The sequence below is a fragment of the Perna viridis genome, chromosome 3 (assembly GCF_037379345.1).
Source record: "Perna viridis isolate PV_CMFRI_1.1 ecotype Kerala chromosome 3, ASM3737934v1, whole genome shotgun sequence".
Lineage (NCBI taxonomy): Eukaryota > Metazoa > Mollusca > Bivalvia > Mytilida > Mytilidae > Perna > Perna viridis.
The window spans coordinates 59,955,239-59,968,198 of NC_142447.1; the positions used below are offsets into that span (position 1 = coordinate 59,955,239).

General features: G+C 32.7%; 1 protein-coding gene and 1 pseudogene across 1 annotated transcript in view; one reads left to right on the forward strand and one right to left on the reverse strand.

Annotated features, from left to right (window-relative positions):
- LOC148623177 (centrosomal protein of 120 kDa-like) overlaps nucleotides 1-12,960 on the reverse strand; it is a 38,103-nt gene that overhangs the window by 9,767 nt on the left and 15,376 nt on the right. The window contains exons 10-16 of the mRNA XM_088573756.1: nucleotides 11,580-11,709; nucleotides 10,979-11,128; nucleotides 9,103-9,220; nucleotides 8,042-8,109; nucleotides 5,306-5,402; nucleotides 2,385-2,528; nucleotides 714-803 (exon numbers count right to left, since the gene is read on the reverse strand). Of these exons, the coding sequence (XP_088429882.1) occupies nucleotides 714-803; nucleotides 2,385-2,528; nucleotides 5,306-5,402; nucleotides 8,042-8,109; nucleotides 9,103-9,220; nucleotides 10,979-11,128; nucleotides 11,580-11,709 (797 nt within the window). The remainder of the gene's footprint in view (nucleotides 1-713; nucleotides 804-2,384; nucleotides 2,529-5,305; nucleotides 5,403-8,041; nucleotides 8,110-9,102; nucleotides 9,221-10,978; nucleotides 11,129-11,579; nucleotides 11,710-12,960) is intronic.
- LOC148623178 (uncharacterized) lies at nucleotides 6,323-7,157 on the forward strand (annotated as a pseudogene).

The following is a 12,960-nucleotide window of genomic DNA, read 5'->3' on the forward strand; positions in this document are numbered from 1 at the left end:
GTTTACTTCTATCAACCCCCTAGAAATAGAGGTTGTGACAATAGCATGGGAATCACTTAAATGATGTTACATGTTTGGTTTTTCGGAGAAAAAAATCAGCTATCACTTAGGTAACATTACCAAAAGTTAATTATCTCTTATTTTCACTAACACTGGGGTATGTTACCAAAAGTTAATTATCTCTTATTTTCACTAACATTGGGGTATGTTACCAAAAGTTAATTATCTCTTATTTTCACTAACATTGGGGTATGTTACCAAAAGTTAATTATCTCTTATTTTCACTAACATTTTGGTGCGTTACCAAAAGTTAATTATCTCTTATTTTCACTAACATTGGGGTGCGTTACCAAAAGTTAATTATCTCTAATTTTCACTATGAACATGAACAAAATGCAGTGTGTAAGCTAAAACATTTCCAAAGTTAAAACAGACATGCTAGGTCGAGTTATAAACATTTCCACACCTTTAAACAGACATGCTAGGTTGAGTTTTAAACAGTTCCATGGTTTAAACAGACATGGTAGGTCGAGTTTTAAACATTTCCACACCTTTAAAAAGACATGGTAGGTCGAGTTTTAAACATTTCCACATCTTTAAACAGACATGGTAAGTCGAGTTTTAATGCATATGTAAAGAATTCAGTTGAAAAAATCAAAACTTCTTTTTATCCACAAATCATTTCTTATTAATTTTATAGACTGGAGAAGTACCTTTTTCTTCATCAAAATTTCTCTTTCTTTGTCCCTTTTCTTCCACTCCTCAGCTAAAGCCTTCATGTATGATGCCTCTTTCTGTTTTAGCTGAAAGTCAATAACAGTTAAGTTATTACAAGTTACATATATATTTATGTGAGGGTAATTCCATTTTCTATTCAATGAGAAGATATCCCTGTTGCAAAAAAAAGAGTTCAGATATCTATATATATAAGATCAGGCACTGATCCACCCTATCATTAAATGTTTACTAGAGGATGCTCGCAAAATCGCGGTTGATTGAGCAAGGTGTGGACACAGTACTCATTGACGGATCCAAACAAAATGATTAATCTTTGCAAAGGATCTAAGATCATCTACCATACATCAATGGTGTACAGTTTTGTTCAAATTGCTTTGGTGGTTTAAGAGGAGTTGACCATTAACCTTTCCTGAGAAAACTGTTACGAAAATTTTCGTCATTTTATTATAAATTTTGAGAAATACATTAAGTTGGCAAACAATACATGTAAGTAGACATGCCGGACATTGCCTTGGGTCTGGGAAACAATAATCGTATAACGCAGGTACACACGATCCACGCAGTACTTCGATTGAGCATGCACGAAAGTGTATTATAACACACAGACCAATGACAGTCTTCGAACTTGGATATTTTCTAAAAAATTTGTGTTTTCCATAGAAAAAAGACAGTTTCAAAGACTAATTTAGGAAGTACACAACACTACATTTATACCTAATATCACAAATATATTTGACCATGTATGGTTTCAGAGGAGTTGCAGCTAAAAGAAATTGGTCTTTTCCTTCATAGTATAGATATATCAGGCATCATCAGGCATCATTGAACCCCTTATTATTTAATGCATGTATATCATCAAGCATTGATCCCTCTATTATTTAATGTATGTATATCATCAAGCATTGACCCCCTATTATTTAATGAATGCATATCATCAAGCATTGATCCCCCTATTATTTAATGGATGTATATCATCAAGCATTTAACCCCCTATTATTTCATGTATATACATATCATCAAGCATTAATACCCAATTATTTAATGTGTGTATATCATCAAGCATTGATCCCCAATTACTTAATGTGTGTATATCATCGAGCATTGCTCCTCCTATTATTCAGTGTAGACACATGTATATCATCAAGCATTGGAACCCTATTATTTATTGCATGTATATCATCAAGCATTGACCCCTCCCCTATTATTTAATAAATGTATATCATCAAGCATTGATCCCCCTATTATTCAATGAATGTATATCACCAAGCATTGATCCCCCTATTATTTAATGCATGTATATCATCAAGCATTGACCCCTCCCCTATTATTTAATGAATGTATATCACCAAGCATTTATCCCCCTATTATTCAATGAATGTATATCACCAAGCATTGATCCCCCTATTATTTAATGCATGTATATCATCAAGCATTGACCCCTCCCCTATTATTTAATGAATGTATATCATCAAGCATTGATTCCCTTATTATTTAATGTATGAATATCATCAAGCATTGATCCCCCTATTATTTAATGAATGTTTATCACCAAGCATTGACCCCCTATTATTCAATGTATGTACATCATCAAGCATTGATCCCCATTTTATTCAATTTTTAATCTGGTAATATATTTGACATCACACCTGATTTTCAAATGTCTTTTCCTGTGTTTCCTTCCACAGTTCTAGTTCAATAGCTGCCTGGTATTCAGCAGTCTCCCTCGGTTCTACAGTCTCCCTCGGTTCTACAGGGGCTTGTAGTAAGGACTGCTTTGGCTGACTAGATACCTACAGTGTACAAATGTTCATTTCTTATTACTTCATTAACAATTAATTGTGCATGTAATGGATCCAATTACACAAGTAACTTATAAATTCATATATATTCCACATATAAACCATTATCTATAGTTTTTTTAAGTTATATAACATTTATTAAATAATTGTATGCTGTGAATAAAATGTATTAATGAACCCTATCAAATAGTGCAAGGAAATCTAAAATAAAATGTGCCACAAGGTGAGGCTTAATATGACTGCAGATGGGTATGTGGGAAAGTACTGACATTCAAGCATGATACAGTTCTGAATTTGGATTGCCATTAAACATTTGATACGGCATAGGTTTTGGACCAAAAACTAAGCAGAATATCCAAAATCTAAATGCACAGTTAGTTTGAGCATATAAAAGAATAATAGGATAATTAATTGGAGTGAATAACCAAAATATTATAACGAGTGCCGAAGAATGCCTAGATTTAACGATTGTGCGAAACTTGTTCCACACATGAGTTGAATCCTAAAGCGTTTTTTGGTTATTTGCGATTACCAGTTGATTACCCTATTTATTATAAAGATTTACTTCATAATTTATCAATATTTTCAACATAAATTTTAAATTCTGCGATTGACAGATTCATTTCAAAACTGTGACTTTTTGGCGGAAAAAAGTCCAAAGTGAAATTATTGAATTTATTTCAGTGTGAATTATCGAAATTTATTACAATGGGAACATTCGATAAACACTGCTATCTATGTAATAAATCTCTGTACTTATATGTAAATTTTTGTTGAAACCAAACAATATTTAATATTTTGAACTTTTGGATCTTAATGTGGAAGAAATTGAAAACAAGAAAGTAAGCCCTCAAAGAGAATACCCCTCCCTAACCTTCCTATAAAATTTCATCAAAATCTGTTAAGCAGTTTTGGAGGATTTAAACTTTCTATATACCCATCTAAACTTTGTTTGCAGGGATACAACAATGTTGAAAATAGAAAACCTCAATACACAGTTAGATTAAGAATTTCAAAGAACCCCAAGAGTTCAATCTGATTACTGTAATTCAGACAAGTTTAATTTTGGACCTCAATAAATCGAGCTAAAAATTGTAAAACTAAATATACTGTAAAATGGCAATTTCAAAGCTACTCATTTCCTACCACTCAAGTTAACAACAAGAAATCAGAAAAAAAAATACTTGTTTCTGGCTCCTTATTCTTACTTGGCTCGTGTCTTTACCCCAAAAATCAATCCCAGTCTTCATTTGGTGGTATGGCACCTTGTAGTAAAATTTATGTGATATCCTTTCGCCTTTACTCAAGTTATTTAATATTAAACAGATTTAAGAAAACCACTTATTTCTGCCCCCTAATTCCTTCAAAGTCTTTACCCCCAAAATCAATCACTGTCTTCTTTAGGTGGTATGGCACCTTGTAATACAATTTCAAAGAGATTCATTCACTGATAGTCAAGTTATTGCCTGGACAGCAGGAAAATGCATGTTTCTGACCCTCTTCTTGGCTTCTAATTTCTGAAAAGTTCAAGTCTTTACCCCTAAAATCAATCCCAGTCTGACCATTGTTATACAGTGAAACTTCTCCAAACCGGACCCTCAGAAAACCGGTCTTCCCTTCAAACCGGCCGTTTTCAAAAGTCCCAGCCAATCTACCTTAAAACCTGTGTGATTTGTCTTCAATATACCGGCCACCCCTTAATACCATACATCGCCCGGTTTTTCAGTTTTAGTTACATATTTCAAATAAAAACAACCTCTCAATTCCGGCCGCTCAGTTATTGTTCACCTGTAATAAATGTGTCAACAAAACTGTAAATGATTACTTAATATTACGTAATTTATAATTCAATCACTGTCCAGTTTGCATTTCATCAGTGGACAGATGATAATTGAAGGGGACAGTAGTTTAAACAACAAAATTAATTCAGACATTACATTTTGTCACTGGTTGGCTGTTAATTGGTGTGTACACACGTCAGACAATCGGGGTCATTTGATAGTACGATCTTCACGATCTTCTAACTGTTAATTAATGTGACCTGTACCCAAGCGAAAACAACATAGGGGTGAAATTATTAGACTTTGTTGATAGGTAATTTACGAAAACAATACAAATAATTAATTACCATCAATAGCCCTTTGATCTTGAATACACATTCTTTCAAACCCATGAACATTATTTTGCTGGCAGTACCGCTTGTAAAGTAAAATCATTTACAAATGATGCAAGTTTTGAAACATAATAAAAGGCCAAAAGTTTTGAATTGGCATTAAACAGGTCTCGACCAACAAACTGACAAGGTACAGGGTTATAGAACACATTAATGGAAACAGCTCTTAGAATGCATTGCTGTTTTTCACAAAACCGGCCACCCCTAAAAACCGACCATTTTTGCTTGTCCCAGTGCTGGCCAGTTTGGAGAAGTTTCACTGTATACAGTAATGTGGAACAATTTCGTAGAAATTCTTATGTTTTTACTGGAGTTACATAGTTAAATTCTATGAAATGGTTGTTCTATGCCCCTTTGTGGCTCCTAATCTTAAACGGCTGGGGTTATAACCCTGAAATCAATACAAACCTTCCATTTGTGGTATGGAGTCTTGTGGAATAGTTCATATAAGATCCAAACATTCAAGTTATTGTCAAGAAAATAAATGCATATGGAGAACAATGAGGACATTACTATACCAATAGATGCAAATTTTTTAGGATAGTATTAAAAAACCCACTGTTATATTTACCACAGACATTAGTGACATCCTTACCTGTTTGGAATCTTGTTGTACTACTATATGTTGTGCTGTGATTGGTCCCCAGTCTTCAAGGCATAACACCATACTAACATCACCTACTTTCTGTTCACTGAAACATCCGAACACCTTCATTTAAGTTATAAATAAACATATCTGAAAATTATTGAATAACAATGAAGAAATTGCAATAATACCATATTATGACATTAAAAGATTTTTATATGTAAATAAATATTTCTTTATTATAGTTGGTGAGTAGTTTCATTATTGAGGTATCATGATCAAATAAAATTTTTCATTAAAAAGGAAAGCTGACATCTCAGTCACACAATGTCCTCAGTCACAACAGCAGTGTCACTGTCACACTAACAATGTTCCCAGCCACAACAGCAGTGTCACAGTCATACTAACAATGTCCCCAGTCACAACAGCAGTGTCACTGTCACACTAACAATGTCCCCAGTCAGAACAGCAAGTGTCACTGTCACACTACCAATGTCCCCAGTCACAACAGCAGTGGCACTGTCACACTAACAATGTTCCTAGTCACAAGAGCAGTGGCACTGTCACACTAACAATGTTGCCTGTCACCCTAATGACTTCTCCATGTCACACTTAAAATTTCCCCTACCAAATCAACATTGTCCCTATCACACTAGCAATGTTCCCAGTCACAAGAACAATGCCCATGGTCACACCAGCAATGTTCCCAATCACATCAACAATGTCATTGGTCATACCAACAATCTCATTGGACACACTAAAAATGTCAATGGTCACATCAACAATGCCATTGGTCACAACATCAGACATTGGACATTTTAGCATTGTTTCAAAATTTTCAAGTGGACATTATACATCATCAGTAATTTTGATACGACTTTTTAGCACGGTTTACCTGTATGGATTTACCTTAATACCTATATACAACATTGATCTTGTACCCCAGGCCTTATAATCTACCTACATGTATGGTGAACACTTTTCTCAAGAAATACCCACAATATAAAAATCTGTCAAGGGGTCAACATGGACCTGACATTGGTTGAAACAAATCAAGGAAAAAATAGTTTGATATGTGATGGTTATTGATAAAGAGTTGACAAAGTGTTAGCCACAAAGGAGATTTCTTGGCAATGCTCTATCAAAGACTGTAAAGCAAGAATCAAAACAATTGAAAACTAAACTTTATTTCAATGGACCCTGAATATTTTTTATGGACTAAGGATAATTTTCAATTTGTCTGTCTACCTGTTTGTTATTTAAATGCAAAAATTCAAATGGTACATTCAACAGTCAAATGTTATCAAGATATATATGAAGGTGATGAAATCTTGATTGTATTTGTATAATGTATGGAGAAAAACTTTTGAACATGTACCCATAGCTAAAGACAAATGATACATTGTTCATTGATTTTCAGGTTATTCAGCAGAGAGCACAGCCATGACACTGATTATAGAATGAAAGAAAGGCATATATTACCTAAAAGGTCCAAAAGAAAATCTGAGGGTGCTTTTGCTCAATGACCATCTAAACTTATCTGAACAGAACTTCAAATTATACAGAAGAAAACTTGAATATAGATGTTTACAGAAAGAGAAGGATGACTTATCTGCCACTGCTCAGAAATAGATTGGAGACATGACAATATGGATGAAATGATCACGGTAAATTTGAAAATTTGAAACAAATCTACTATTCTGAAAATGGAATTATTGTATTTACTTGTGCTTCTAACATGGAATGTCAGTGCTCAGTACATGAAATCATCATGGATGGCACAAACAAATATATCCTCAAATTTTTCACCCAATTATACACAATTCATGGTTATAAGAATAGTATCTCTTTACGTCAATAATAATCAAATTATGTAGGTTTCATTTAGGTCAGACTTGGTGGGGATGTATTCAGAAGCTTTGCCTTTAGACATAATACAAAGATGTCAATTCAGAAATCGAAAAATGACTAAAACGGTAATTTGGCTTGGCTTTTCAGAGTCCGAAGAAGTCACTGATTTATTTGTTGAGGACTTTTTGTTGGTAGCACCAAACAGTGCAAAGTGTGTTAAATTTGCTGACTATCTGACAAAGTACTATTTTACTGCGGAATGACTTTTTCCTCCAACTTTAGAGTCTCCATCACAAAACAAACAGACCAATAATGGACCAGAGCAGTTCTACAAAAAGTCATCTATCTTATAGGCACAATAATTAAGATCTAAACCATCAGCTACATTAAGATGAGAAACATTGACGTCCACAATCGAGACAAGACATGGAAAGGGTACAGTTTTTGATACACTTTTATCAAAGTTAAGTCAGTAGCGATGTCACCAGGGATCATTATACATGTGCTTTGGGATTTGAGTATCAAGCCCAGTAAATTATTAGTTACCAATTTTCGATGTTAAATGTCATTGGTTGTACAAATGATGTTGCCACTTACATCTACAATGACATGTGTCAATTTTAAAATGAACTTATCCATCAATTAGTTTGCAGTTTTATTTCCATATAACAAAGTTTGTTACTTCAAATTAATGTATAAATCATTGTTTTGTTTCTGATAAATTGGCAGAATATTATTGTTTAGGAATATTATTGTGACATAAATTGACAATCAGTATATAGCATTGTTTTGTCCTATTTCAATCAAAACTACTGGTATAAAGTTATATAAACTTTGATTTTGTAGATTTAATTCTTCAATGTAGATTTATCATAGTAACATGTATATACAAACCTATCAGGAGATACCACAACAACTCTATCACCATAACTTTGTCTCCATCCTGTAGCACCTGTGTTACTCTAAAATCATCACAGATTTATCATCATGAGAGTATTTTACAACATTATTTATTGAGTTTTTCAGTCATGTTGCTAACTTTCATGTTATGATGTTAACAGTACCCTAGACTACATACATTGTATTGTCAACAATTTAGTCATATGTTTGATGTTTTCCCTTTTCCTTATCTACCAAAGGTATTAACAGGACACCACTTGCATTTGGCCTCTTTTATGACCCTAATTTCAAAATGGCCAAAGCCATAACTCCAAAACCAATTCCAACCTGAGCTTTGTGGTATGGAACCCTCTAGTAATACTTCATAATTATCCATACACTCATACTTAAGTCATTTATTTACAGATGGTGGTGATGTTCCATTAACAATACACAACCATACATTATTTACAGATGGTGGTGATGTTCCATTAACAATACACAGCCATACATTATTTACAGATGGTGGTGATGTTCCATTAACAATACACAGCCATACATTATTTACAGATGGTGGTAATGTTCCATAAACAATACACAGCCATACATTATTTACAGATGGTGGTGATGTTCCATTAACAATACACAGCCATACATTATTTACAGATGGTGGTGATGTTCCATTAACAATACACAGCCATACATTATTTACAGATGGTGGTGATGTTCCATTAACAATACAAAGCCATACATTATTTACAGTTGTTCAAAACCTGCCAATACTCCGTGATTCCCAGGATAAATATACGTCATACATAATACTCCGTAATTCCCAGGATAAATATATGTCATACATAATACTCCCTAATTCCCAGGATAAATATATGTCATACATGATATTAGCATTTATTGTTATTCATCAATTAAATACAATTCACTAAAACTACAGCTATCATAATATACACACATATTAATAATATTGCCATACAACATTCATCATTGAGTTTAGAAATCATTGAAGCCAGAAAATTATTGTGGGTCATACAAATAAAATACAAACCTATGGCAAAACTTACAGAAACTCTATTTTTATCTGCTGTGATAATTTGTTCAAGTGGAAGTTTAGCTACACCAACTAGAACATCTCTAGACTGTTGTTTGTCTCTGTGGAATACTTCTACCATCAGTGGCACCCTGAAAACATCACAATATTCTTCCACTAAATTATTATTTTTTTAACTAAAAACCTGACTGTAAAAAGGGTTCAGTTACCTATAGATATAATGAACTAAAGTTATGGGCAATGGAGGATGTTGCTTTATTATTATTTTAAAGACAAATACATGCAAGATTTTATTTCTATAAATAATTCTATATCTGAACGTATTCTAGTAGTGATTCTTTAGATTTACAAATCTTGCTACACATTTACTGCCGACCAATATAATATATTGATTAAATATTACCCATTGGTCAGAGGAATGTGTTAGAAACCATCTACTTTTCCTTATCTAATCCAGCTATATAAATAATTGAGAAAACAATATTTGAATGATAAAAGGGTGTGCAGTGAAAACTATAATACTAAGTACTGGACATATAAAAACACTAAAATAGTCATAAAATAAAAAAAAAATTGAAAAGTATGATTTTCAGTAGGGAAGGGTGGAGGGTAAGGTGCAAGTATAAAAAATATATCACTTAAGGATAATTTGCATATAACAACTTAAAATCTAATATTGGACATCAAAATTGTTACTACTTATCATTTACCATGTTAGAAAAGTGTAAATAGCACCACAATGGGTACTAATGTGAGGCAATATTGACAAATTAATGACAGGAATACAATAAGCACTAATGTGAGGCAATGTTGACAAATTAATGACGAGAATACAATAAGCACTAATGTGAGGCAATGTTGACAAACTAATGACAGAAACACTATAAGTCCAAATGAGAGGCAAAGTTGAAAAATCAATGACGGGAACATGATAAGTCCAAATGAGAGGCAATGTTGACAAATCAATGACAGGAACACAGTAAGTCCAAATGAGAGGAAATGTTGACAAATCAATGACAGGAACACAATAAGTCCAAATGAGAGGCAATGTTGACAAATCAATGATGGGAACACAATAAGTCCAAATGAGAGGCAATGTTGACAAATTAATTACAGGAACCCAATAAGTACAACAGATGAAGAACAAATTGTATTCAAACAAAGAACTAAAAAATACTAATAGAAAAATGAAAAGCATTAAAGGCCACTAAATAATTTGGACAGGAGTTCAAATAAGTGGTGGTCAGAGGTCTGAGACCCACAATTTCTAACCTATGACCTTTGACATTTCATTTAGCTAGGCCCTGGACCTTCAAACCATTTCATTGACACTTTACTTGAGACTTAAGGTTTTTCCTCAAGTGGACCATTTATTTCGAACTTGAAAAGTATGAATGACAAAACTTAAAGATTTCACGAATGTGCAAGTAATATCTCATTTTTGTTACAAAAGTCAAGCAAGACAGTATAAAAGTTATATTTCCATTACTTGAAAATTTTAGATTTGGGATTTTTACAAAATTATCCAGTTTGTAACTGTGTTTAAGCATTTAAGACAAAAGTTTAGTGTGGGGGGAAAATATAATTATCTATAATAGTTTACCGGCTTTAAAAATTTGTTAATTTACTTTATACAACAAAGAAAAATCAGCATATAAATATTCACAATTATCTGTAAGTTTGAGAGAGAGAGAGCTACAGAGAGCAAAAAGAAATCAATCATCACTACAATGATTGTCCAAAATTTTAGTCCCACTGTAGAGTTACTGCCCTTTGAGCAGCTTCATCAAAAACCACAAATTATAACTAATAATAACAAATTGGCAAAGGGATTATTGATTATCCTATTTGTTACATTGATAAAGGGGAGATAATTACTTTTATCTTACCTGAGAAATGTTTCCTGTAATTGTTGTATACTACAGGCAAAATCAAAAGCACAGAATGACTGTGGTAGTAGAACTTCCATTCCTCGACGGATTTCTATAGGTGGATGTGTTATTATAGCTGATGCACTCCCAAAGAATGGATACACATACCTGTTAATAGAAAAATAGCATAATTTACAATCAATAATGCCTTTAACCAAAAATGTTAGAAAAAAGATAAATAGCATGTCAACTGCATAAAACATAGCTGACTTAGTAACATAAAATGCTATGGAGATATCTATAACTGTATATATTTAAACTTTTCAGAAATAGATGTTATTGAGATGTTATAGAAATCCATGAAAATCATATATCAATGCTTGTAAGAATAACATTGTTCAGTAACTTCTATGAAGAATTTAATTACCTTTTATAGTTCTACAGTGCATAAGGTATTGTGTAACTGAACTAATAATTTTTAATATGAGACAGTACTTTATTTAACAACACATCATTTATGCATAACAAAATATCAACTGTTTTTTTTTTGTCTTTTTTATCAAATATAGCCAACAGATATATGTGAAAAGACGAAACAGAATATAAACTACAGACATACTTTAAATATACAAATAATGTAGAGGATGTTTCCAGATCTTTGATGCTGCGTAAATCAATGGAGAAGGTAAAATGATGAGCCTGAGGTGGTATGGCAAGGTGTGTTGATGTTGTCTGACTCTCTTGTTCACCTTAAAAAAAATGTTGACTAAAACAGATAAACATAATGATGCATACACTGTAATTATAATAAAGTGTAATATTAGAGATGTCAGCAAGTACTCAAGTATTCAGTTACTACTCAGTTGTTCTGAGTATTGAATACCACAATGATACTCAACTAATCAATCTCCCATAGAACAATGTCTCCAGAAAACTAGAAACTGATTTTATTGAGCTTAATTCAACAAAAGCTACATCCTGTCACAAATTCTTTGAAGTTGTATGTAAAAGAGAACATCTCCAAGCCTTTTAGTTTAAATAAGCATGCATTTTCCATCACATTGAAATCACAACAGAGACTCTTATAAGCGCTATTAATAACAGACTTTGAAACTCCTTCTAGAACAATCAACCAGAGATATTATGAACACATAGTGAATTCTTAGAACCCCATGTAGTGACAAAGTAAATGGTTATCTAACATTAACTTCTGATCTTTTCACAGTTGTAACTGTGTTTTCTTATGGAATGTGAGGTTTGACTTGTTATCCCTGTCACTGATGTCTAACTTTGGTTTTTTAAAATATCTTTTGATAAGACAATTATTTACTTTTGAGGTAAAGAAGTAAATAAGCTACTATGAAAGTACTACATTTAACATTGTATTATTCTTGGGGTATATATTTTCATGGTTTTTGTTGGTAGACCAAACCACAAAATTTGGTCCCCAATGAGAAGAAGATTCCCATATTGATGTGTATCCTGAAAACCTCAAAACCATGAATTCAAGAATCCATGAATATTGGTATCCATGAATTAAAGTATTTCCACAGTATCAATTGCTGGTTATCTAACGACAATGTACAGAAGTCAATATCTTATAAACAATGGTACATGTAAATAAATCTCATTATTTGTAAATGTACATGCATTAAAAACCACAAGATTTTACATTTTACCCAGCTAATACTTGACTAACACTAAGTAAATACAAGGAGTATTTAAATATTTTTCCGACAGAGTTGACTTCCCTAATAAGTATATGGAGCCAACAAGGAAGCCGAATTTGAAAAAATCACAATTACATGTAATTATATATTAATTAAAACTAAATGCTCCCAGAATGGCTGACCTGATCCATTAATTTTTTTTTCTATATATTATGGTTTTCAAGACATTGGCTGTAAACTGCAAAATATGGCATTTTTCACCTTCAAGGGCAGTAACTCTAAAAACTTGTCATCCTACAACCAACCCAATGGCCTTTGGTAGCCCATATC